This window comes from Nematostella vectensis, chromosome 2 (assembly GCF_932526225.1).
Source record: "Nematostella vectensis chromosome 2, jaNemVect1.1, whole genome shotgun sequence".
In the NCBI taxonomy this organism is placed as follows: Eukaryota; Metazoa; Cnidaria; class Anthozoa; order Actiniaria; family Edwardsiidae; genus Nematostella; species Nematostella vectensis.
Window position 1 is genome coordinate 18805964 of NC_064035.1, and position 27592 is coordinate 18833555.

The 27592-nt window shown below is 39.8% G+C and overlaps 2 protein-coding genes and 1 long non-coding RNA gene across 3 annotated transcripts; 2 read left to right on the forward strand and 1 right to left on the reverse strand.

The window, feature by feature from the left end:
* The first annotated feature begins 582 nt into the window (after positions 1–582).
* Positions 583–2332, forward strand: LOC125561068. Its single transcript, XR_007307080.1, has 2 exons — positions 583–1111; positions 1216–2332. It is a non-coding gene; the product is annotated as an uncharacterized LOC125561068 (long non-coding RNA).
* Positions 1305–13619, reverse strand: LOC5504242 (peptide transporter family 1). The gene is made up of 24 exons (XM_032372526.2): positions 13260–13619; positions 11136–11167; positions 10745–10835; positions 9665–9806; positions 9239–9328; positions 9027–9126; positions 8660–8750; positions 8303–8380; positions 7981–8063; positions 7549–7632; positions 7323–7412; positions 7067–7111; positions 6928–6963; positions 6688–6776; positions 6130–6211; positions 5865–5987; positions 5618–5782; positions 5377–5423; positions 5089–5211; positions 4902–4950; positions 4712–4783; positions 3811–3942; positions 3451–3558; positions 1305–3101 (listed from the first exon to the last, which is right to left on the reverse strand). Exons 1-24 carry the CDS (start codon positions 13321–13323, stop codon positions 2931–2933), a joined length of 2187 nt encoding a protein of 728 aa, XP_032228417.1. The 5' UTR covers positions 13324–13619; the 3' UTR covers positions 1305–2930.
* A 196-nt stretch (positions 13620–13815) lies between these two features.
* Positions 13816–27369, forward strand: LOC5504250 (transcription initiation factor TFIID subunit 5). Its single transcript, XM_032372527.2, has 21 exons — positions 13816–13961; positions 14204–14319; positions 14458–14496; positions 16978–17017; positions 17098–17176; positions 17624–17747; positions 18317–18380; positions 18924–18978; positions 19645–19722; positions 20054–20154; positions 20504–20534; positions 20747–20810; positions 20949–21068; positions 21567–21712; positions 21900–21930; positions 22371–22559; positions 22741–22852; positions 24262–24375; positions 24830–24884; positions 25199–25406; positions 26546–27369. Exons 1-21 carry the CDS (start codon positions 13848–13850, stop codon positions 26661–26663), a joined length of 1998 nt encoding a protein of 665 aa, XP_032228418.1. The 5' UTR covers positions 13816–13847; the 3' UTR covers positions 26664–27369.
* The last annotated feature ends 223 nt before the right edge of the window (positions 27370–27592 follow it).

The window sequence follows — 27592 nt, forward strand, 5'->3', positions numbered from 1 at the left end:
CTCGCAGGCACGAGCGCACGTTTACCGTCGAATCAGTTGTATCGCGACGCCGCATTTTCAAAACATCGATTTGTTTTTGTCTTTTGAGATTTTCTGTTTCGCCAGTCAAATTATTCTAAGCCAATCAGATTCTTTCCATCTCTCGCCTAGTGCAGTTGCCTGGCTTTCTGTCGCGACACTGTCTGGTTTTAGTCGAGAGGAAAGCCAGGGAAGTGCAAAAAGCGAGACTCTGATTTGCTCAGAATGGTTTTACTGACGGAACAGAAAACCAAAACAAATCGTGTTTTGAAAACGCGGGTTGCGATACAACATCCATTCAAGACTTTGAGAGACTGAATAAGCGGCGTGGAGCAAGTCTTTTTAATCAAAAATCTTTGTTAAAGCTTTATTGTCATAAAAACGCACGTTAAACGCTTTTATGTGTATCAAAACTTTATCCTTTATCTTTATCAGGAACAGGCCTTACTGTATTTGAAAGAGTTGTTATTTTAACAGAGGATAAAACTTCGTGGAAACACCTGAAATCACGAACTTGTCGAGAGTATTGTTATTATGTGTGTGCGTCCGAGCTGCCGTGTGCAGCCAAACGCTCAGTTTCACAATTTGCCACCAGGGATTAATGTCTAATCCATTATTGTCCTTAGTTATGTTATTTATAGTGCTGCCATAAAACCACTTGCCCTGATCACACAAGCCAATAGTAGGTCCGTTACATTCCTAGATTTCCGGTGGGAAAGGCAAAACCGTGAAAAGAAAAAGACCAGTTATTGTGAGCCACTTGACAATTACTACTGGGTAATCGGTCAATTACTTATGACTAGCTAGTTATCTATAGAGCGTTCGCAATACCTTATCCGTTACGAGGCACATAGCTCATTAACACGTCATTCGCACTTTAGACTTGCTCTAAATAGACTTCTCATAGGACTTCTAGGCGAGCCTGAATTCGATTTATTTTTGCGAGTAAAGCAATCGAGCACGCTGCGGGAGGGAAATCGTTGTTTTATAATGATGAGATGAGACGTTTTAAAGGGCTACGTATAACTGGAGTGGTGGTGTTTACCAAAGAAGCCAGGAATCTCATGCAAAATCGTATTTTACGTCAAAGAAGGTATATTTGCCACACTCCTGGCGTATTATTCAGAGTGATTATGGGACGTAGTATTTACATTGTTGGTTAATGTACCCTTTGGGGGGCTGGTCATATTATCACAGCATCAGACTCGCACGAATTGCCTAGTGGTAACTCCTTTGGGGGGAGGAGAAGGGCGGACAAACATACCCGACTAATACGGATACGGTAAGACATTTCAGGAGTTTAATTCATTTCCCCCGTCCCATTAATAGTTTTTCGAATTTTACAATTTACTTTACATTCCCCGTAGATACTACAGATACTACAATGTTTATATTCCTAGAGCTTGCAAGGAATAGGTGGTCTATTTAACAAGAACGTAGAATAAATATCGCCATTAGCACAGCTCACTTTTAAATACAACACTTTTAGTCCAGCAAAGAAGACTATATTGCTAATCATATTTCCACATAATTTGATGTGTAAACTTTGTGTACAGGAACATAATTCTGTTGTTAACATGGAAATTTTCGCGCGCATCTAAAAGTTGTTGCACAATACACACCCCCTCAGGGTCTGACAACCACCCCCTCAGGGTCTGACGACCACCCCCTCAGGGTCTGACGACCACCCTCTCAGGGTCTGACCACCACCCTCTCAGGGTCTGACCACCACCCTCTCAGGGTCTGACGACCACCCTCTCAGGGTCTGACCACCACCCTCTCAGGGTCTGACAACCACCCTCTCAGGATCTGACGGCCACCCTCTCAGGGTCTGACGGCCACCCTCTCAGGGTCTGACGGCCACCCTCTCAGGGTCTGACGACCACCCTCTTAGAATATGACGACCACCCTCTCAGGGTCTGACGAACAACCTCTCAGGGTCTAACCTTTTGTACCAATACGCCACCGAAATATTCTAAACATTGGACAAAATAAGCGCGAACAGAAGCGCGAAAATAACCACATTTACATATTAGTCAGGCATTTTTTAGCCAGTGTATCCACTTATACTATTAGCTCTTATTTCCCTGCCATTGAATTTAGACAATATCAGGATTTGGACTTTTCAAGTTAGACAACAACGAAAACGGCATCAGAGTTCTACTGTATCGAGATCCTCAAAGGCAATAAACCAAAAAAAAAAAAAAACTGGTCGTCTTCGTTTACCAGAGTAATAAATATGGTTCACCAAAAACTGGTATTTGAAATATCAGGCAGAATCGATTATCAATTTTAAGTGAGCTAGATCCTAAAAGTTAAAAAAATAAAGAAATATTATGTATTTGAAAGAAATAATAATTTGATGATACCAAATCTGTGATTGTGGATGGTTAATATTTCGAGCAACAGACCTTGCTGGGAGCCCTTCGTTCTTTTACTCCGACTAAGGGCTAGTACTCGAAACGTCAGCGCACATGTGCATAAAACTAAATACTCCAACTTTGTGTTTGTCTGTTTTCAACATGCTTACGTCTTTGCCTATTCAGCCGTCACTCTACCCTTTGCACTTGATAAACAGGGTACACTCGCATTTAATAGATACTCGTACATACGGGACTGAAGTTTCTTCTTCTTATAATTCATGTAAAATAGCCTAGCACGCAAGGGAGTTCGTGTATAACGGACAATAACCTGTAGTAATACAGGTATCAACCGTTTATACGAGTTGTACTTTATATTTTCCTAAGTGTGTGTGCCGATCACTTGTCTGTTCCGAATCCCATGTCCCGTTTATGCGAGTTCTATTTTATATATATTTGGTGGGTACGTGAATGGCGAGCACTGTCTCGGATCTCATGTCCCGTTTATGTGAGTTCTATTTAATATATATTTGGTGGGTGCGTGAATGGCGATCACTTGTCTGACTCGGCTCCCATATCGCCAGCGTCTTGGAGAGGGATGTGGTCTTCAGTTTTCACGTCGCCGTTAGCGGAGTAAGAGGCGTACTTGTAATAGTACGACATGAACATAAATATCAGCATTACCACAGCCAGTAGACCCGCGAAGAAAAAGAACTCTGTCGCCTAAAAACAATCAAATGTACAGCGCTCATACTAAATCTTCCACAACTTTGTAATGAATTATTATCATTATATACAAACACAAGGGTATCACCAATTTTGCAAATGGAAATATTGAAACCGTTCTACTAACTGATGATAATAGACAAGGACGAGGAACGATGATGATGGAGATGATGATGATTAAGATGATGATGATGATGATGATGATGATGATGATGATGATGATGATGATGATGATGATAGACAAGGACGAGGGATGATGATGATGGTGATGATGATGGTGATGATGATGATGATGATGGAGATGATGGTGATGATGATGATGATGATAGGGCGTGGGACTACTTACCATATTGTTTGTGATACGAGCCTCTGCAAACACTACCACGATGGCGTTGCCAATAGATACGGTGAGCAGCCAGGCGGCCATGATGCACGACTTCATACTGACGGGGGACTGGGGATGGCAACAAGACATTAGATCTCGCTTTAAAATGAGATCATGTTTAGCTCAGGTAAAAACGTTAAACCTCGATATGATATGTCATTGTACAGAAGCGGCCTTAATTAAATTGTTCTTTCGATCTTATCCAAATCTTCTCATATACAAAATTTAAACTACTCATAGTGCTCAAACACGGGAGGGTTTTCGGGTCAAAATGAAATCTTCGATGTATTATTAATTTGGGGAAAAGTAGTAAAACTCTACCTGGGAGTAGGCAAACTCCAAGCCGGTAATAGAGAACAGCACTTCGCCACTCGTCAACACGATGTACTGTGGTAATTGCCATAACATGGAGATGGACATTGGCCGGACGTCTGTGTAGCGAATCATCTCAAGCTGAAAGGAACACACAACTTGAAGGGGCCCTACTCTACACACTTTGACAGCTACAACCCTAGACCGTGTTAACAAGGGCTATTGACATAGGGCCATCTGAGGGTGTGGCTATGGGGGGTGGGGTGGGTGTGGGTTCTACACCTTTATATCTGAGGGTGTGCTACCCATTTATTCCTGAGGATGTGGTTATGGGGTTTCTGTTAGGGGTGTTTCATTGGGCTCATTTGCGCCTGGGGGCCTTTGACCCTTACTTTTGACAGTAGCGGATCTAGGGGGAGCGTTTAGGGGGTTAAACCCCCTTTTGTGGGGCTGCCAGAAAGGCATATGTAACCCCAAAGAAAATACTCCCTCCCCCCAGTTGTCACTGAGCCAATCCGCCCCTGTTTGAGGGAGTAGTTATGGGGTCTCTTGACCCTTACTTTGAAGGAGTGGTTATGGGGTCTCTTGACCCTTACTTTGAAGGAGTGGTTATGGGGTCTCTTGACCCTTACTTTGAAGGGGTGGTTATGGGGTCTCTTGACCCTTACTTTGAAGGAGTGGTTATGGGGTCTTTGACCCTTACTTTGAAGGAGTAGTTATGGGGTCTCTTGACCCTTACTTTGAAGGAGTGGTTATGGGGTCTTTGACCCTTACTTTGAAGGAGTAGTTATGGGGTCTCTTGACCCTTACTTTGAAGGAGTGGTTATGGGGTCTTTGACCTCTGCTTTTGAGGGAGTGGTTATACCAGTGGTGGTTACAGGAAGTGGTTTCTACCCCCTTCACAGTTTACCTCGCCAGGTTTGTCAGGGTCTTCACGTATCACTACCGTAAACACTCCACCATTTCCAAAGTAGACTTGTTTCTAAGTCAGACAAATGACAGATATAGAAAGCATGAGCTACATCACAATAGTATTATCAAGCAGATGACTTCATGATTTCAAAAAAAATAAACTGAACACAATTTATTTCCTTGTTTACCTTAAATAGTTCCTGTGATGTATTGAACTTTTTTACTCTGATGTTGTAGCTGACAAAATAAAACAATTTAGAGCCATGTTATTGCTGAAAGATGGCGTGTATGGTGCGCTGGGTATACGAGCACAATAACAACAAAGATTATAAGGCAAATATGAACAAGAAAAAAAAATCAAATAATTCAACTTACTGGTCCGAGAGAATACGAGTGTAGTTGGTGTCTGACATTAGGTCAGTCACGCCAGAGAAAGTCAATGTCTTGTTCAGTTTAATATCTACTTTATCAGTGATGTTGCCTCCAAGGTAAACAAATCTAAATCACAAATAGCGCGTAAGTATAGCAACGATGAGTGTTACACTTTGAGAGGGATACAAAAGAGAATACAACATGTGTAAAAATTACAAAATGTAGATTAATAAAGCTACATAAAAAAAAACAAAGAAAACATATTCAGAAACATAAGATACATAAGTTTACCTGGCTTTGATGACACCGGCTTTGAGGGGGGCACTGAGATCTTTGAGCTGTGTAGACAAGTGTAAATGTTAAATACTATTATCTATCTTAATCGGCTTCTGTATAACATAGAGCGAATAAAAGAGAATAGCAAAATACTGCATCATGCCAACGCCCTAACCCTGGTCTTTACTGTGTCCAGTAAATAACGATTGCAAGAAACCACAGAGCATGCGTATTTATTGGTATTCTACTGCCGTACCTTTAGCCCGACTAGCTCCTTATTTTTTGTTCCGATGACGAAGGTGTTGACCTCGTGTTCACTGATTTTGAGTAGGAAGTTCTTCTCTGGTACAGCCACGGAGCAGTTCTGGCTTTCAACCTTCAGGTTTGTTAGCGTTATGGGCACATGTGCATACACGGAGGCCTTCAACATAAAGGAGTGTAGTTGGTTTGGTGATGAGCCGTTAACATATTTATCTATTCAAATGGATTATACCCCGGCATACCTTGTCAACGGCTAACGAGGTGTCAAACCCAAAACCACTGACTTTAAGTGGGCAGGGAGCGGCATTGATCACTCGTAGGTTGGCAAAACCATTCGGTGGCTCCACCACATGCAGCCGACTTTTCTGCTCAACAAAATATATCTCGATTAGCAGGGAGTCACCTTAATGTGTTAGCAATCCTCTCTCCCTTGCATATGGGAGTTATAGATAAAAACCTCCAGCCCCTTTCAGTTTATGTCCATAATGCTACAGCTGTTGACCCTACCTGAATAGCGATGTGCAAGAATGCGGCAAACACGAAGGAGATTGCAGCTAAAAGCATGCCTGCACACATCCTCTGAAGTGGCCTGCAATAGGCAACGGTCATTAGACAACGAAATCAGTATAGCCACCACAGCTTTTTGATCTACTAAAATCATTCTTTGGATATACTAAGCATTGCAGCACATTCGTACACTTCGTATGTATCAGCTCATGGTGTCAGCTCATAGTCAGGGGAATAGCAGGGGGTGGGGCCCTGGATGCACGTGCCCCCCACCCCCCCCCCCCAAAAAAAAATTTCTTTAGGCCAGCTACAGCTCTGCTAGTTGATTGGCTATGCATGTTTCACTCGCAGGGGATTATATGTTGTGTCATACATTGAGGGATTAGTCTCTTTGCCATACATTGAGGGTATACACTCTTTATAAAAGGATGGGTTTCAAAAGTCACACAGTAGAGGTATGAGCATTTCCTCTGAGATTCACTGCGGTATTTTAAGTGAATTAAAACTCACTAAGTATAAAGATATCCATGATCAACCTTGTGATAGTTGTGAACTTACTTGACCAGAAGATTGCACTTGCTCAGAAGTGGATAAATGGCATACTCAAACAAAGGGATGAGGATCAGGATAAAAACAGGATTCATGGCCTAAAAAATATGACATCAAAAACCAATTAATAATAGCGAGACCAATACATCTACTGTAAAACGTTATGCCAAGTGATACAAAACATGAAAAGATAGCTGCTGTAACCATTTTGCAATCTGTGAATTTACTAGATAACAAGACAAGTTGCACCTGCACTTGGTCTGGCTTCAATGTCCCAAAAGCTCCCTAAAACAAAAGATTGAAATTAAAACCAATATTTCATTTTCACATGAATCTCGAACAAGCTAATCATGTCTGATTGTAAGCTATAGTTTCCGCACAATCTTACCAAGTCGCCATCCATTTCCTCAGCTTGCAGGGTCCAACGAGATCCCTATAATCACACATAGAAATAAAAATTATTGTTATTTTCTGGGGAAAAAAATCAAGGTTAATGGCTGGGATATAAATCAACACTGGGTTGAGGAAGAATGTTGTACGCCTCTTGGAAAACAGTGGTTTGCTAATGATCCTTGGAGATCCTGTGTTAGACACCAATAAAAGGGCTCTGCTCTATCCCTCTGTCACTCCCTCATATACCCTACCTGTTGGTCGAAAAGTGTCCAGAACACAGGCATTGGTAAGAACATGAAGAGCACTTTGAACAACGCTTTAATGTCACTGATCATTTTGGCCTGGAAAAATTGAAATGGCAAGGTTTTAGGCAAGGAAATAAGAATGAAGATGGAACGAAGAAATGGTGTGATCTGCAACAGAACCACACCACATTGTCGACTGCAGTCTAGAGGATGTTACTGTGCGTCATCCTACCCCGTAGTCATTCTCAGCCCAGTCCATCCAGTGGTCTTTCTTTACACTTGGGTCCTTGTTTCGAAAACGGTTCTTTATGGCACACTAGAAAACAACAATTAACTTACTTTTTATGGTGGCTATGATTATGTTCTATGGAATTAGTAGCTAATCTGAAAAAGTGTTGTCATCCTGTCACTGTAGAGGGTTGGCCTTACTTGCTTGCCACTCTTGACACTTCTTTTGTCTGTTCAATAGTTTCTTGTGTAATTATACTTGCGTAAAGGAAGTCTTCAAATAGTATAAATAAATAGAGGAAAAACCCAATTATGCAATAGCAAATACAATATCCTTATATTTTCTTTGTTATGGTCGTCTTCTTAGACAAAAGCCTGATATATCCTGGTGTTGAGCTAATATTTATTTTGCATTTTGTTAATACACACTACACACCCCAACGGCACAAGTCACTTGGAGTACAACATTTCCCTCTGGGGGAATTTTCTTGTACTTTTTGCGACCACACCAGAATAATCCTAGAAGAAACAAATTTGCAATTTTTCGTTAGTTGTATTTCACAAGTAAATAGTCTCAAATGTTAACGCCAAAGGAATAAATGAGAAGAATGAGAAGGGAAAGGGAGAAAAGGGGAGAAAGGGAAGAAAAGGGAGAAAAGGAATGAATGCAATACAAGCTATGAGTAGAGTTTTGTAAAATGAGTTTGGTAACTTATTCAGCACTTCTGAAAGTGTTGTTTTCATATTTTGTAACTTACCAACTGATGTTATCATCAAAATTGCAGGAACACCAAAAGCCAGGGGATAGCAATTGTTGCCAAAACAATTAACATCTCCTGTAAAAATATCAACATTACAGGATATTAGCAACCCTAGAAATTCTCAACACCATAATTACCCTAACCTCTATTCTAGAGTACTTTTTCCAACAATTTTTGATAATGATACAGCTGAACATCATTGTAAATAATTTATCCCTTTTACACTATTTGTCATCCTATTGTTGGATAATTTGTTGATCCCCTTCTCCCCAACCCCAAAAAGTCATATGCAAAAGTTTAAAGCCCTGAAATCCCTTGGATCCCTGTATCAAAGTAACCCCTGCCCTTGCGTACCTCTTAGGATAGGGGTAACAATCATTGACAGAAGGCTACCAAGGTTGATTGCAAAGTAGAAAATAGAGAAGAAGCTCTGAAGAAGATTTTCCTACAAAGACAAAAAAGCATATAGGATACAATTAAATTATGATTGGCTCATACTGTTAGCAATGAGGTGTTGAAAGTTGCTGGTAGTGCTTGTTAATAGACAAAGTAGTATGATAATAGATTTGATAGCACTAAAAAGGCTAACTGCCTTGAAACATCTGTTTAAATCTATCCTTTTTAGTGGTATTCCTCTAATGATACAACTTCTTACTGTAAGCAACTCAATAATATCACACACATGGATCAACCAAACATCTTCATAAATAATGACACTTACCTGTGCTGCAGAAAACTGGTCACCACCAAATGCTGACACACATGGCTTGATGCCTCCAGTGCCAATAGCAATCAGTAACAAACCAATCATGACACCAGTACTATGAAAAAACAAAACATCATCTGGGTATGTAATCTAGCGTAATGATTGCCCTGTAATCAGACACATTTATGTCAACATGAGACATTGAAACATTTCTTCATTGTACTTACAGTTTGACTTTAGCCAAAATAGCTGGTATGGATGTGATCGCCACCACAATGTTACCAAATGCGTAGATCATGGAGACATACAGGATAGTCCTGAGTGGGAAAAGGTCTGCTATCATTCAAATGAATAACAAAGACCATTGACATACACAGACATTAACTAAATATTTTTTGGTGGACATAATAAATGAGTGCATTTATAGGGTAGATTATGGTGAATCTTGTCTGTTTTGTCAAAGAAGAACTGTGGCCCCCTTCTTTGCCACCATTTGGGAGAAATGATAGAAATTTTGAACACATTACAAAGTGATTATGATTACTTTATGATGATTGATGATGATAAGAGCATATGACACAAGAGTAATGAAGATAATCATAACTAGATGGCGAAAGTATTTTAAGGGTGATGATAAATGTGCATTACCATACCTGTATTTCCCTAGCCAGCTGTCGGCTAATATAGCACCTAATAAAGGACTGAAGTAACACAACATGTTGAATGCATGGTAGACAGCGGTAGCAGAGTCGTCATCCATCTTAAGCATGTGTGTGAGATAGATGACCAGAATGGCTGTGTATTTAAAAAAATACAAAAAAAAAAATGATCAGCAGGCTATGTCATACTTGATTGAAGGTTTAGGCTAAGTGTGACATTGACATGGTACTTGTCTGCTTGGGTAAAGGTGTCAGTAGGGTGAGGTGTAGGGGTTGGGTAAAGGTGTCAGTAGGGTGAGGTGTAGGGGTTGGGTAAAGGTGTCAGTAGGGTGAGGTGTAGGGGTTGGGTAAAGGTGTCAGTAGGGTGAGGTGTATGGGTTGGGTAAAGGTGTTAGTAGGGTGAGGTGTAGGGGTTGGGTAAAGGTGTCAGTAGGGTGAGGTGTATGGGTTGGGTAAAGGTGTCAGTAGGGTGTAGGTGTAGGGGTTGGGTAAAGGTGTCAGTAGGGTGTAGGTGTAGGGGTTGGGTAAAGGTGTCAGTAGGGTGTAGGTGTAGGGGTTGGGTAAAGGTGTCAGTAGAGTAGAGGTGTAGGGGTTGGGTAAAGGTGTCAGTAGGGTGTAGGTGTAGGGGTTGGGTAAAGGTGTCAGTAGGGTGAGGTGTAGGGGTTGGGTAAAGGTGTCAGTAGGGTGAGGTGTAGGGGTTGGGTAAAGGTGTCAGTAGGGTGAGGTGTAGGGGTTGGGTAAAGGTGTCAGTAGGGTGTAGGTGTAGCTGTTGGGTAAAGGTGTCAGTAGGGTGAGGTGTAGGGGTTGGGTAAAGGTGTCAGTAGGGTGTAGGTGTAGGGGTTGGGTAAAGGTGTCAGTAGGGTGAGGTGTAGGGGTTGGGTAAAGGTGTCAGTAGGGTGAGGTGTAGGGGTTGGGTAAAGGTGTCAGTAGGGTGAAGTGTAGGGGATGAGTGAAGATGTCAGATTAAGATGTAGAGATGTTTATCTTATTCTGTAGAGTGTGGGCATACTACATGTGACTACCAAGTCAATACACATTTAAATTAAATAATAATTGAAATTAAGAAATTCTTACCATGCATCCCATAGTAAGAGAAGCGCTCACAGAACTCATTTCCAAGGATATACCACACACTGATGGGGTAGCCAGTCTTGGAGAGTACACTCTGTAAGATGTGAATGTCATTTTGATAAAATACAGCAGGAAAAAGCAGAATTCCCTGAAGTTTGGATGGTCTTTATCGATTACAAGGCATAGTTAACGAAGCACCCGCCATACAACAACCCAAATAATGGAGTTGCAGGTATTACAAATAAGGAATATTAGCTTCCTTCTACGGAAGTGATTAGTTTCCTTATACAGAAGTGACTGACATTTTTTGTCCAAAAACAAGCATTTCACATCATTATTACAAATTACAAAAACAAATGTGAGGTTATAACTTACATCTGAATAATAAACTTACCTCAAGAGTTGATTTCTTTCTTTCACTGTTGTCTAAGAAGCAATTAAACAGGCAATGTCTTACTATACATTAAATAATTATTTTATCATTTTCTTATTTTGTTTCCTAAGGAGAAGAATTGGGTTTGTCCTTACATACAGCAGTCTTATATCTCAATGTCAGCATTCCCTCTCCCACCCCCATCTTCTTTTGAGCACCCTCTTGTAAACCTCCCTCCTTCATATGGTTAAAGGAAAGTTCATTTATTATCCCGAGGGGGGGCATGATACTGTGGGGGGCCTCAATAAATTGCCAATGTCTAAAGGGGGGGGGGGCATCAAAATTTTATGGATTTTAGAAAGGGGGTCACTAATTCTTTGGGTGTTGTCTCTTCTATATGATTTGAACAAGTGTCAAATCAGGCTTTTTTGTTCAACAAGTTTTGGTTTGGGGGCAGATATTTGGCATGCACAATCCAGGAGTTCAGGATTCGTATTAAGCCACATTTTATCTATGCAATGCAAACCTGCAATGCAACCTTAAAGTGCTTATGTTCAATATTTAAAATTATTAACAAAACGGTCTGTTGGTATAAGCACTCATTCTTTGTCATCAATATCCTTGGTAATGTCTGTTTTGCTGTCTTGACATTATTGTTTTCCTTCATTTCGTTGCTCCTTCTTTCTTCAGTTTTCTCGAGGGGCAGGGGGGGCACCAAAAATATGGGGAAGAATAAGGGGGGCATGGAAAATTTTGTTCCTCTTGAGAGGGGGGGGGGGCTAATTTTATCCCTTACTTTTATCAAAATCCTCCCCCCCTCCCCCTCGGGATAATAAATGAACTTTCCCTAACAAGGAGATACACTGGAAGAGAAAAAATCTTAAAATCATTCCAAGTAATCAGGTTTTGCATAGAAATCAGCTACCCACTCTTTTCCTTTTTGCGGAAACACTGGGGAATCAAAGGGAAGAAAGTTGAAAATTTAAAGTAATTTTAAGATTGATTTACTTTATTAATTGATGACATTAAGCTGATAACTTACTTACCAACAACCTCATAAACACATGCACATTGAGCTTTTGATGAACGTGAAATGAAAGGACACTAAAGAATTGATTTCAAGTGAAGTATACTAAAATGGTAAAATGTAACACCTCTTTGTTGGGAAAATAACTGTAAAATTAAAAAATAAATACAAATAGAAGAAAAAAAAGGATAACAATAATAATGGGTTGCCTTAGGTTTTACAGTTTAAATACAATAAACAAGGAATGCTCTTTGAGGTTGAAAAATTAGCATTTCAAATTTCAAACAGTACTATACGGCTCAGCTGTTTCAACACGTACGCAATACCCTAACAACGTTACCTCAAATATTCGTGATAGTCAAATATTCATGTTTAAAAGTAAGATTTCTATTTTAACCATCTTTCTATAAGAGTATTTGTTCGAGGTTTTGTTATCAGTGTCATTTAGAGGAGAGGAGATCGGAAATAGATATATATGCAAAGATGAACGAGTTGGTTCAGACAGGGATATCGCTCAAAGTGGTTTAGGTCAAACCCACATTACTTTAGTTGGCAAGCGATTCTTATCCAAAGTAAGGCATTCTCGAAACATATTTCACCTGATAGTTGAAAATAGATGGTGAAGTAAGATTGCTCTAATAATAATGATATATCTAGAAGCAATAATTGATACAAAAGCTTGATGGAATGTTATTGGTTTAAGTAAATAAAATCAACTTGTTTACTAAATTCGAATATTTTGTCTAGATTAAATGGCATCAATATCATACGGTTGGAAAATATTGAAATTGTTTCAAAATTCAAGTCCACAGAGAAAGAAAGATCGAACAAGGAATCTTAGAATTTGTACGAATGCAAAGCCAAAGGAGTGGTGAACGGGAACCAGTGAAAGATACAAAATCAGCTATAAACTGTATTTGAAAATCCTAGATTTTGGTGCTAAAGAATAAATGGTAAAAACAAAGTCTTTTTATAACAAATAAAAGGGACGAAATAAGGTAACTGCATTATATTTCTGCAGGTGTCAAATAGTAAAAGTCAGATCGATCGACACTTTCGAACGGAAACCAACAACAGCCAACATGTAATAAATACGAGTTTCGTAAAAAGCATAATACCTCGTTGGTTTGCATCTTCATCTGTGTCTTTGTCGATTAAGGGAGAATATGGCGTCGATGACATCGTAAAAGGACGTTTAGTTTACGGGTGGTAAGATGTTAAGCCACCGAAGACCACAGGATCACAACAACACAAGCGACGGACAGTGTCAACCCACACAAGCTCTATTTTTCATCCTTATCTCGCTAAACAGAAACTCACTCCAAAGCCTTTAGATACACCGGTACCAAGACAATACACAGAAACTAGCTTTCAGTGTAATAAAATGATTGAGATAAATAATATATGAGATTTCTTGACCCTTTTTGACGCTCAACTACTCGCCCCTGTCCTTGAAGCCCATGGAATGCTAATTAGGTTTCTCTAGAACCCGCTGATCAGCAAAACTGTGGTCCCAGAAGTCCTAACAATTTTATAATATTTTTAATGTTTTTTTCCTCTCGAAAAGTCTAATTATAAAGGCATTAAAGCGCCTAGTTTGTCATTCTTTGCGCTTTTGTTTATTCGTTGATCTCTTTTTTGTTTTTGTTTTTCTGATAAAACTTGGGGCTAGTTACCAGCCTTACTCGGTTGGCTTGAAATTCAAAATGGCCGCCAACACGAGCGCTTCCAGCGCGCCAGGACAACAAACCGACCCTGGCAAGAAAGACAAACAGACATTGCTGGCTGTTTTGCAATTTTTGAAAGAGAAAAAACTATTAGTAAGTGCGATACAGGTCATTTGATGTAATAGAAGTTGGTAAAGTAAGGTATTTCGAAGCGAGACAGACGGAGATTTAAACAATGAAAAACACACCAGCTAAACTACAAACATACACACTTATATACAAAAGTAAGACTCTTTAGATTTTGAAGTCATCAATATTGCTTTGGCTTATCAAAGATGGCACAATTTAAAGATGCTAGATTGTGTAAACTTGCGGATTGGAATGGTTATTTTTAGGAAACAGAGAAGATTTTCAGACAAGAAGCCAACTGCCTCGGAAATGTTGAGCTAAACTTCGAGACTACTCCGGACATTGACACAGATCTGTCGTCCGTACTTTCAGCGTACAACAGGTTTGTTTTGAAAGTCTTTTGTAACAAAGCTAAAGATGACTCAAATAATGCTAAGAGTTGTCTTTTTGAGTTTAACTTATAAGCATTAATTTATTCCATGACAGTATAATGATCAGTGGTGCTCTTTATTATTGATAGTGAGGCAGATCCGACGAGATATGAAGACTACTATACAAGGTACACTAAACATTCATTTACGATTTGAAAAGCTATTCACATTCACAGCTGTAGGGGGCCTCAAAATATTTGGGGGCATGAAACAGAAACATTGAGGAAATAAATGGGAGCACAGCAATTCCCCAACTGGCCCATTCCTTATGATAATGTAAGTTTAAAACTTGATGAATTGAATCACTGCTTAATTTAATACATAATTGCTGATTAATGTAAAACTATCACAAATGTTATAAAACATTGATTTGTAATAACAAATCAATGCTTAATGCAGGCTGTGTGTACAATGTTGACACTCAAACGCGCCGCAGCGCATTGCCAACTAAAATCTCAGAAAAGCTAGACATCAATTCAAAATTAGCCACTCAAACTCAATTATTTATATGAACATTAACCTAAACCTTAATTATAGTTTATATTTTAGCAATAAAAACGGAAACAGCGATCGAAAAAGTTGAGGATTCAAGGCTAAAAGTGTTAATTAGCGTTACATCTTGTCTAATCGGCTAGACAAAAATCGTTGTAAAAATGCTTAGAGACACGCTATTGATGTAAAAATTGCACTTTCTTAATGTACTTACATTTGAGATTACCCTCAGCTTAGTTTTTTTCTTGCAAAATAGCTTCAAATGGATAATTTTGCAGTAACCACTTTTCACATAAAAACATCATGTGAATTGTCGACGAAGAGAAAACATGCATTATGACGGCCTTTGTTAGACAATATCGTAATTTTATAGTGATAGATGTTGTGTACATTAGTTGCAGTTTCAATAAATTGCACCCTGTAAATCGAATGTATAACACGCCGAGTCGTTAGCACGCTAGCGTGTCACTAGATGGCGTGTGTACTCGCCGAGTTTTGGTAAGTTTATTAATGTGATCCCACACGCAAGAACACAGCATTGCTCTAGCTATGGACACGGATAGTTCAGTCACCGGAGCGTAAATAATTCGTCAGACAAGGGCCAAATATCAGAAGGACTATTACAGCAAGAATCTTGAGAAAATCAATAGAACAATTCGGGGAAAGGCCAAGCTCAAGAGAGAGGAGAAACAAGCTAACCTTCCTGACGAAGTCACAAATCGACGACTAAAATGGCGGCAGAGTAAAGCTCGTAAAAAAGGATCATCTACATGGATATACGTTGCTAGCTTAGAGATTTCTATCTCTAGTACTTCGAGTTCTTGTTGCGTATCCTCATTAGTTAATTTGTTTTTGAAGAAATGGTCACACAAACATACGACGCGAAACAGCTAGAACACGAACACGAATAGCTTTGAGAGATTAAGGAATGCGCTTGGGTTTTACATTTATTTGAGTGGTATTGCACATACGGATCTCATTCCTTCTCATTAAGATCGACGCAGTCGTAGAGGACGTTTTTTATATGGGGCGGAAAAACATCAACATTGTGATTTGGCGAAAGGTCTGCTAAAGATGTTGTAAAGCCATCTAAAAAAATAGAAGTGTACATTAGCAAATTGCTTAATTTTTTTTTCTTTTATCATACACCGTTTCGTTTCTGGTTTAAAAAAACAATTCACTACGCACATAGGGAAATGATTAGCACTATCTTCCTCCATAGCAATGTGTTATGGCAAGAAATTAGCATGTTGTTCTTGAATAAACAATGTGCGTGCAGTGACGTCTCGAGTGACATGCTCTGCAAATTCGCCATATCTACTTACCAGCGTGCATGGCAAACACAGTTCTGACCCTGTCCAAAAAAGACTCTGCGTGTGTTGACACAACGTAAAGTAATAGGCTTAGGCTTAGGCTTGCTGAACCGTGCAAATTACACACTGATACGAGCCATTGCACGGTCCGGCGGCGTGCATGTGACACAATTGGGTACCAACATTGAGCACATAGCCTGCAAAAAAAGGTATTATTGTAATAACAGGCTTAATGCGTAATGTAATAACACACTAACGCCTAATGTAATAAACACAAATTAAAAAAACAAATTTCAATTGTGTTTGAATAAAAAGATCACTAAACTGATGGTGAGTCATCTTAGGGTCAAGTGGGTCCAACAAAGTAGCTATTACACGTTTCCTCAATTTCCAAAATAAATTCATTATGCTACCCATATCAGTTAATATACATGGAACACAGTGAGAGTTGGCATAGCTTGGGACAAGGTCTGAATGTTGTAGTAATTTGGTTTCAATAATTGTAATTTTATTCAATTTGAGGAATTTGTGACTAATTTACCAAGGTCCCACTCCAATTATGATATAATCAAAATGCCAAACTGCATAAATATAGTTCAAAAGCATACTAAAATAGGCATCCAATGATAAGTACCTCTAAACCTGCAGAGGCAAATACTAGGGGGGAGGGGGAAGTGATCCCAGTGCCCCACCCCTTGCAATTGAGCAATTGTAGTGGAATATATAAGATACATAGAAGCAAAGTAGCAAAAAAGCAAAAAAAGTTACTCATAGTGCCATCTTTTTGCTTTTGCTTTAATACAGCCTACAAGCATTTGTTGAGAAGTCTCTTGATTTATACAAGGTTTGTTGTGTTAATGCCTTGAGTTGCATTTTCTTTAGTTTAATTGTATCTTATTGTATCCTATTATCTTCTATCAACAGCCGGAGCTTGCAATGATACTGTACCCCCTCTTCATTCATATGTACTTGGAATTGGTTTATAAAGGCCATGAGAACCAAGGTACATTACCATCTTCCATCAAATTATGTTTTTCATTTCTATTTGCATTGTACTAATTTTTAAGAATTTTTAAATTGTTAAAAATGCAAAATTTACATTTTTTGTAATACCCATATTTTAACTATTTTTTAAGTCAGGAGATGGGGGGGGGAGGTGCATGTGCCTGGGATGGATTCGGATTAGGATCCTTTTTTTAATTAGTTTAGAGATTTTTACGAACTTACTGCAAGTTAAAAAACAAATAACATATTATGAAACATTTTGAAAACCAAGTAAGGTATGGGTGTTTTTTTTAGCAATTGCTTGCTTTCCTAACATCATTTAAGGTTATGTCAGGTAATTGGGTAATTACCTTCCTCGAAAGGGACCTTGGGTTATTAGCAATGGCATCTTCAAAAGCAAGAATTTACCAAGTGCAATTATGGCATGTGTACTGTTCAATTACAGCTCAGTCGTTCTTTAACAAGTTCAGGCAAAGTCAAGAGGATTATCATGAAGAGGACATCAAGAAGTTGTCTGCCATGACTAGACGAGAGCACATGGGAAACAATGATTTTATTGCTACCCTAAGGTACCTGTCCATTTTCCTGCCATTATGAAAAAGTAGGCATGTTTCCTCAACAAACATCTTCACATCACAGTACACCAAACATTTTTGCATCATAGCACTAAGTCATCTAAGGCACTTCCGTAAGGCTTTGCTGCATTTAAGAAATGCTATGAGAATGTTGTCAAGATGCCTGTATGTCTGCTACTGGTATGTCCCTAAAAGTGGGTAAGTAGGACAAGCTGGCACTTTTTTGGTTGCTTCACATGCAAAAAAAAAAGATGGGACGGTGTTAGCCAGCTTTGCTAGAGCAAGTCTGGGGACGGTGTGAGCGCCATGTGGTGAGCAGTGATCTTGGTCAGGATCAATACTCTCTGTATTAAGGGTCTTCCTCCTGCAAGTGCCATATGGTGAACATAATGTTTCCAAGGAGGGTCCACCTCCTTGGATTATCCCTATGCCTTGGGTATAAGGGGGCTTGAAAGATCAAGTTTTTGTTTCTCTTTAATTTAATGGTAGACTTTGGTAGAGAACCTCCTTCCATGGGGAACAGCTGACTTGTTTTGCTAATTTGTTAATTGTATGTTTAACAGGAGTAACAAATTTGTGATAAGAATGTCAAGAGACACTTACCAAATTTTAAAGAAACATTTACAGGTATGGTATGTGATTTCTTACATGCTGCACTCAATTGCTTTTTTGTTAGTTATTGCTAGAGGGGTGGGGTCAGCTGCACCCAAAGAAATACAAGGTGAACATCCCATCACTCCCCTTCAGCTCACTTTGAAAATACTGAACATAAGTGTTTATTGAAAAGTAAATTAAGCATTGGGCTTAAGCTTCAAATCATTTGTTCTCTTTAAGCCGAGATGTATTTTGTGTAATTTGTACTGGAAAAACCCTTAGTCATTCTGGCACTTGACGGAACAATTGAAATTGCATTTGTTCATTGTGTTCTGTAAAGGCTCATGTATATATAGATTCAAAAAAGTCTGACTAGTATATCTAGCCAGTATTAGCACCTGTTTTGATTGGTTTAATGTTTTGTTTGCCAGCCTTTCTATACTTAGTGTTTAAGTTGACAATTTTTTTTGATGGGGGATATCCTTGGAGAATAAAAGCTGTGGCTATTTGTTAATACATGAGCAAAGATAATATTATAAAATCATATCACATATTAATGATTCTCTTATTGTATAGGAGCTGCAGATGGAGACGCTACTCTCAATAATTCAACAACACCTGCATTTTGACGGTAATTTTATTTTTCTCCTTTGTACAGTCCTACCCACCATGGTGCAACTCATGCTGTGGCCAACTTGAAAGTTTTTTAAGTAAACCTGTAGTAAGGATTTGAGACACTTGCTATGTTTGCTTCAATGGAGTATGTTATGTTCACAACAGTTGTGTCAATCAGTTGTGTGTTCCTTACATGATTATTTTCTAACTTTCTTTAAGCTTTGTACTGTAATGGTGCTTATGATAGCTCGTGTCAAGCCATGAAAAACCTCCATCCTTAAGCATTTTTCAGTAAACAAAGATTAGTGATATTTTTTCAACCAACTTTAATTTCACAGTTTTACTCACTAAATGGGGTAAAATATTACCCCTACTGTGTGTAATGATTATCACCAACTTAAAAAAAAAACACTACACTACTACTATACATCCATTGTTTATTTGTCTACCTGGTATGGGTGTCCCATTTTCTGGGGTAGACAGCAGGCAGCTTTGTCTCATGCCAGATCTCCATGACTTAGAATGGCTTGGTGCCAGTGTTGGAGAGGAGTTGTGGTCATTCTATTGCTGTTACCAGTCTGATTTCATCCCATGATACCCAATGTTTATGTCATTTTAAAATCATGATATCATGGGAATGGCAAAAAAAACTTCTAAGGTGTTTGCCATTGCATTTTATTAGTATTTGAGGGAAGACCCAGGAACAAGCAAGCAGTAGATGCAACCTCAGGGGGGATCACAGGGGAAGCCACATTTGAAGGTTTGTTAATGCACTGGAATCCACTCCAGCAGTCCAGGGGTCTAGCTGTACTGACTGAGAATTTTTTTTTAATGGCAATGCATTTTCTCCCAAGTCGATCCTGAGCTCTGGTAAATAGGCCACTAGACGAGTTACGTGTAGTCTGGCCGATGTTCTGAGAATTAGCCCTTTGTTGAAGCGACAGTGTACCCCACCTTGTGCTGCTTTATTAATGGTTCTCAATATGGCCTATGCATTCCATCTATATTTTTTTCTAGAGCTTGACTCTTTCTAGTTATACCATTTTGCTTAAATATTCTGTTTGAAGTTGTAAGTATGTTTTGTGCACCAGCTAACAAGACCAAGGTATTGTATGGTTTACAACCCGAACCAGACCTGGGGATCACCATTGAAGATGACAATGAGGAGGAAGACGACAAGGATAAACCAAAGGTTTGTGATAAGAGGCAAACTTGGATGGAATATAGTAATTCTACTCAATCTGTACAAAACATGCAAAATATTTAAATGGGTATAATAGCAAGGTTTCTTTCTAAAATCCTAAGGGTAAAAAACAATAATCTCTTTGGCAGATAACCTTTGTCAGCCATCTTGGATCCTATTTAAATTCATGAGCACACAGGAAGGAATACCAATCAAGATAAAAGCTCATTGCATTTTTTGGAGCATGTTTGCATGCTTGGCATGAGTAGTTTTTTTTATAGCTATTTATGTATGTTATTATATATATTTTTATAGCTATTTATGTATGTTAATATATATATTTCTGATGTTGATGCAGAAAAAGAAGCCAAAGAAAGAAAATGGCCCTGGTAAGCTAATTATTCAAAATTGTTCTTTATCTTAGCATTACCAAATAAAATTCAATTTTCAAAACAAAAGCAAGGGGGGGATACTAAAGAGGATTTCCTTGCATGTGGGAAAGCTGTGTGGTTTAAGGAACATGGCAGATTTTATTCAAGCACTGTTGGGGACAGCAGAGGTCAGATGAGTTTTTATTTTTGTGTGTGTGTTTTTTTTTCAGGAAGGAAAAAGTTTGAATTCAATCCCAATGCTCCTCCTCTCAACAGAATCCCATTCCCAGAAATGTAAGTGTTTTTGGTAAAGGACACTTCCAGTAATGTGTAGTGTTGTCCTGTCTGATACTACATCATTATTTGTTAAAGAATTAGGCGATTCAGTGAACTTTCACTTCATCATACCTTGATTTGGTTTATATCTTGTAGGAAAGACAGTGACAAAATTCACAAGGCACAAATTCTCAGAGAATCAGCAAAGAAGCTCAAACTTAGTGCAGAAGTTCTACCATCTATATGCTTCTACAGCCTGCTCAATGCCAACGAAGGGTAAAAACTGACATGCTGATGATGGCTTTGTCTGTCTCGCAAGAAAATGGAGTATGCACCCAGACAGTTTGTTGTTAAGGTGCCGCACCTGCTGTGGCTGTGTAATCCGATTCTTGAATGGCAGGCACTGCTGTAGTTGCTACAGTTGTGACAGTGTCTAGTTCTGTGGGGGCTTGTTCAGACCTCTGCCGTCTGCCCTCTGTTATCCCCTCTCCTCTTATTTCTGTCTGAACTCCTGCTTTCACAACAAGTCTTGAAAAAGCCTAAAATCTAATGATCTACTCTGAAAAAAGGTCATGTTTTATTTTTTCTATAAAAGTCTGATGAAGAGTTAAATCATGGCATGCAACATAAAACCTTTCTTCAAACACATGCAACTGTAAGCACATTTCGCCATTAAAGCTTTTTTGTAACTTTTGATTCATCTTTTGTCTTTTAAAAATAACGTGAGAAATTTCCTCACAAATATCACACTTGAACAATGTTTTTGTATCCCAGAGTAAATTGTGCCACTATATCTGAGGATGCAGCACTTCTGAGTGCAGGGTTTGAAGACAGTACAATCCGCATCTGGACGCTTACACCACGCAAACTGCGCATGCTTAAGCCACCCTCGGAGCTGAACAAAATAGACAAGGAAGCAGGTATGGCTCGGATTAACGACACTACAATTTCTTTGCCAATTAGTTGTACAAACTGCATTTACCAAAAACACATACTGACAACACCAATCACCAACCACAATAACACAGAAATTCAGTGTGAGTTGTTTTCACGCAAGCCCAGTTCATGGGGTGATTTAGGGAGCTAACTAGTATTTCCTGTCCATAGAGGATGTGATGGAGCGGATAATGGATGACAGGTCAGGATAAACTAAATCCTACTCAATCAAACATTTAGTTTAAGTATCTGGAATGTTTGTTGCCCTGCATTTTAGGTTTTTTTTTTTCCTGTATTGTTCTGGTACAGTATTACCTAGCCTAGCCAAGAGGGGAGTCATTTCTTTGAATAAACAAATGATGTGATGTATTTACTTTTGAATAAATAAATGATATGATGTATTTACTTAAAAAATATAGCAGTTAAAAACTAGAAAGGTTCTCAGAGGTTGTTCATAAGTCTACCTCCTCGGGACTGGAAAGAGTCCACCTGTCAGTTTGTAGTGACCGTGCATTTTTAAAACTTTCCTGCCCTATGGTTTGCTGGTATAGTTACGAGTGAATGGTTTGGATGGTTATTTGTGTGTATTGTTTTTAAACACTTAAAAGTCTTAACTATGGGGGATGCGTTTTGCTTTGACAGGACTGCTAGCGAGTCACGGCGGCTGGTTGGTCACTCTGGCCCAGTGTTTGCTGTTAGTATTGACCACGATAACAAGTTCTTGTTGTCATGCTCTGAGGACAAAACCATTCGCCTGTGGAGTCTGTTTACCTTCACCACCCTGGTGGCGTACAGAGGACACAACTATCCTGTGTGGGACGTCCAGTTCTGGTTAGTGTGTCCAGATAGTTTGGCCCTGTCCCTGACATGTCCTTCTGCAACATAATTTTTTGCATCCTATGAAATGCATGGCAGCCATAACCATGTTTTATATGTTGCCCCCCCCCCCCCCCCTCTCACCCTCCCCGAATATGTGCATAACCTCTGATGTCAGTCTTTTCTGCCCAAACAGCCCACGTGGACACTATTTTGCCAGCACATCCCATGACCGGACAGCCCGACTTTGGTCCACAGACCACCAGCAGCCCCTGCGGATATTTGCTGGACACGTCTCTGATGTTAATGTAAGTCTACTTTCCCTTGATATCCGATATTTGCCAGGCACGTCTCTGATGTTAATGTAAGTCTACTTTCCCTTGATATCCGATATTTGCCAGGCACGTCTCTGATGTTAATGTAAGTCTACTTTCCCTTGATATCCGATATTTGCCAGGCACGTCTCTGATGTTAATGTAAGTCTACTTTCCCTTGATATCCGATATTTGCCAGGCACGTCTCTGATGTTAATGTAAGTCTACTTTCCCTTGATATCCGATATTTGCTGGACACGTCTCTGATGTTGAAGTAAGTCTACTTTCCCTTGATATCCGATATTTGCCAGGCACGTCTCTGATGTTAACGTAAGTCTGCTTTTCCTCTTTCCCTTGATCTTTCGATATTCGCCGGGCATATCTCTGATGTTTAAGTAAATCTTCTCTTTCTTGATATCCGATATTTGCCAGGCACGTCTCTGATGTTAACGTAAGTCTGCTTTTCCTCTTTCCCTTGATCTTTCGATATTCGCCGGGCATATCTCTGATGTTTAAGTAAATCTTCTCTTCCTTGATATCCGATATTTGCCAGGCACGTCTCTGATGTTAACGTAAGTCTGCTTTTCCTCTTTCCCTTGATCTTTCGATATTCGCCGGGCATATCTCTGATGTTTAAGTAAATCTTCTCTTCCTTGATATCCGATATTTGCCAGGCACGTCTCTGATGTTAACGTAAGTCTGCTTTTCCTCTTTCCCTTGATCTTTCGATATTCGCCGGGCATATCTCTGATGTTGAAGTAAGTCTTCTCTTTCTTGATCTTCCGATATTTGCCGGGCATGTCTCTGATGTTAACGTAAGTCTATGCTTTCCCTCGATCTTTCTATATTTTGCGGGCATGTCTCTGATGTTCAAGTAAGTCTTCTCTTCCTTGATCTTCTGATATTTGCCGAACATGTCTCTGATGTTAAAGTAAGTCTGCTTTTTCCGATTTCCGATATTCCCTTGATATCCGATATTTGCCGGGCACGTCTGCTTTTACAGTGCGACCAGTAAAACCGTCGCAGTCTTAACAAGTCGCAGTGTCTGAGTTCTCGCGTCTGATTCTTCAGAAGACAATAAACAATGAACACGTATCTTAGGTGTTCCCAGTTTTACTGGTTGTGCTGTAAATGTGATCGATGTTTATCATGTTTTCTTGGTTGAGAAGATGTTTTCTTGGTGTTATCTAGCCACCTCTATGATTGTGTCATTTATTCGTCACACCTGTGAGGATTGAGACTTCACATCAGTCGCGATCAAGTCTGATGAGACAAAACAACGCTGGGCTATTACTAGAACCCAAAACAACGCTGTGGTTATTTCTAGAACCAAATATAAACTGTTAGGGTGTGGTATCTCAAGGCCATTGGTTAACCGTCTTTTCTATCGATTTCTGTTGTAGAAAGTTGCGTTTCATCCCAACTGCAATTACATCGCTACGGGTTCAAGTGATCGCACAGTGCGCCTGTGGGATATCCAGACTGGGAGCTCTGTGCGTCTCTTTACCGGACATAAGGTGCGTACTTGCTTGTTGTCTGGTCATAAGGTCCGTACTTGCTTGTTGTCTGGTCATAAGGTACGTACTTGCTTGTTGTCTGGTCATAAGGTGCGTACTTGCTTGTTGTCTGGTCATAAGGTACGTACTTGCTTGTTGTCTGGTCATAAGGTGCGTACTTGCTTGCTGCCTGGTCATAAGGTACGTACTTGCTTGCTGCCTGGTCATAAGGTGCGTACTTGCTTGTTGTCTGGTCATAAGGTACGTACTTGCTTGCTGCATATGCTCACTCCCGGACGTAAGGTACTTGCGCGGGGCATAAGTTTGCTACATTGGTCTAACCATAAACTGATAGCCTATTACAGTATTCTTTAATCCATTACCAGACTGGCCAATCGTCATGTTGTGTTATATTCCAGGCTGCTGTCTCATCACCTATACTAAACATAACAAATTGTTGTGTTCTATATTCCAGGCTGCTGTTCAGTCTCTTGCGTTTTCTCGTAACGGAAGGCATCTCATTTCGTCAGGTAATGTCTGATGTAAAGTCAGTCACGTTTAAGTACATTTGATCATATACCGCGATGAAAATTTGCGCTATACAAATACATGAATTTCAATTCTATTCATTGCTAGTATTGACTATGTAACGTTTATATAATTAATATATATTTATATTTATATAGGGTAAAGTTGCCCATCATTTAAAGTAGTGATTCTCTTCCTGTTCAGTGCGTATATATAATTTTGTTTAACTACAAGCGTGGATAAGCGCTTCTAAATAAATGGAACCTTGCTTAGTGGGATTGCTTTAATACTGTGCTGACATTTTTTCTAACTACAGGCGTGGATACACGCCTGCTCGTATGGGACCTGGCCGAGGGGACGCTTGTGGCAGAGCTAAAGGGACACACAGACACTGTTTACTCGCTGTGTTTCTCGCGGGACGGTACCATTCTTGCGTCAGCGGGTCTGGATAACTGCATCAAGCTGTGGAATACTAGCGTCTTCTGTAACCAAGACGAGGATGATGATGACGGTCGACATGCAGGGTATGGTTGCTCATCATTCGAATAAGTGATTCTATCCCTGTTCAGGTGCTCGTTTCTCGAAACACCCGAGAATTCTCGGGCCCGAAAACGATTTATTTCTTAAATTTGAAAAGCTGGCTAATCTTATGAAATTTATGATATCGAAATGTGTTGAAATATCGTCAAACATCGTATTTTACCACAAAGATTCATGTGAAGGATGATTCTCTTTATAGATTTATAGATTTTGACTTTTCTCGAACTTCTCGGGCCCGAAATTCACATGGCTTAAATATTAAGAAAGTTCTCGGGACCTCGCAGCCCCCCAAGACTTTCCGGGTAACTTTTTGGCTTCAGCGAAACTTCGAAAATAGCCCTATTGAGCGTAATCATTTGGAATATGAACCAAGAGCAAGTTCAAACGGTTCTAAAACATAAAAGCGGTTCTGCAAAAGGAAAACATGCGAAATTTTTAGCAGAAATGCAAAATAAAGTTTTCGGGCCCGAGAATTCTCGGGAGTTTCGAGAAACGGGCGCCAGCGCTGTAGTAGGCTTCGTAATATTTGGTGGTGGTGGTGGTTGGGGGGTGGGGGTAGGGGGTGGAGGGCAAGATACAAAGCATTCAGAAAATATTGGGTGACACAGCCACGCCCCTAATGGTCATTTTCTTATATTTTTTATCATATCGGGGGGATATGTGGTGTTAAGAAAGCATCCCCAGTGCCCAACCCCAGCTTCAGCCCTGCTGTTACAACTAAGTATTATTCACGCTGACATCCCTGGTGTGTGAAGTCTTACATGAATGGGTGGTGTACAGGAGACGTTGTAGTCTGTGCCACGGTTTTACTGTGAAAGCTCAATTAAGTCCCCATCTCTTTAAAGCCCTCTCATATAAGTCTCTCCTTAAAGGCTAAAATTCCCTAGAATATCCAAGAGTTCAAGTGATTCTGGTCTCATCCTTAGAGTCAAGCATACTAGATTATAGCATGTGAGACCCAAATACCTGGACTTAATAACGGGGAAATGAAATAAGCCTTCTATTAAACCCTTCTCTTCAAGACAAAAAAGAAAAGAATTAATCCACCCGAGCTATCTGAGCTGTATAGTCATGCTGGCTATGTTCTTAGCAAGTACTTTGTTAAATTGTTTTGTTCATCCAGGTTGGACAAGTCTTCGTCGTGCTTGCTCGGCTCGTACTCCACCAAGAAGACGCCCATTCACTGCTTGCACTTCACCTTCAGGAATCTCCTACTGGCAGCAGGGCCATTCAATTCATGACACGCCTTGCCACGCCCTCACAAAGCGCCTGATGGTACTCGACCACGCCTTTCACACGCCACCCCAATCCTCTCCGGAATGGGCGTGGGGGAAGAACTGCATTGGATGAAAAAAAACAACAACAGTGTCATCATCCCCATGCAAGTTCATATTCGCAGTGCAACTTTCCCAGCTGAGACGATGCTATAGCGGGCACCAAAAGAAGTCGTTGTTTTTGTGTACTTGCACATTGCTTCCAGAGTCGTCGTCTTTCTCTGGTGGTGTAACATGTACAGCATTCCAGACGTAACAAACCTGCGTCATCTAAGCCCGGATTTGCTCCTGAAAACTAACTTGTTATGATTCGTGAAGTTGTTATTTGTACATAGCTGTGCTGCCAATTCAAGCCGCCATGTTTCCTAGCACTCTCTGTTGCGATGTTTATACAAACGTTCCTCCAATTGAGAGCAATTAACAATTAACACCTTAAAAGGTCATTAGTTTGAGAATAAACACTCACGCCCGACTTCTTAAAGAGGTAGACTCATCAGCTGCGCATCCCATCTACATATTTTCCCATGGGCCACCCTCTCTACGATTCTTATAAAATATCAGGCGAACCACAAAGACTTGTTTGGGATTCGTCATAGGGTAGCTTTTGTAATGACGGATTGTTAAGAAACCGTGGCTCACGAAAAACGCACGAAATTAAAACAAGGAAAAAGAATACCGATGGCACACGTTGAGAGGGGTTTAGAAACAGCCGTAAAAGCGCGGGCGTGAACGTCTTATCAACACATGGTCTTGGTATGATAATAATTTAAAACAACAGAAACATCCGTGTAGTTGGACTGTACATAAACTTTGTAAATATTTTCTCTAAACCGTGAAAAATACACCGCGTTGTCCGTGTTTCATTAACCGTTTGGTTGAAAGTCGTTTTAATTGGT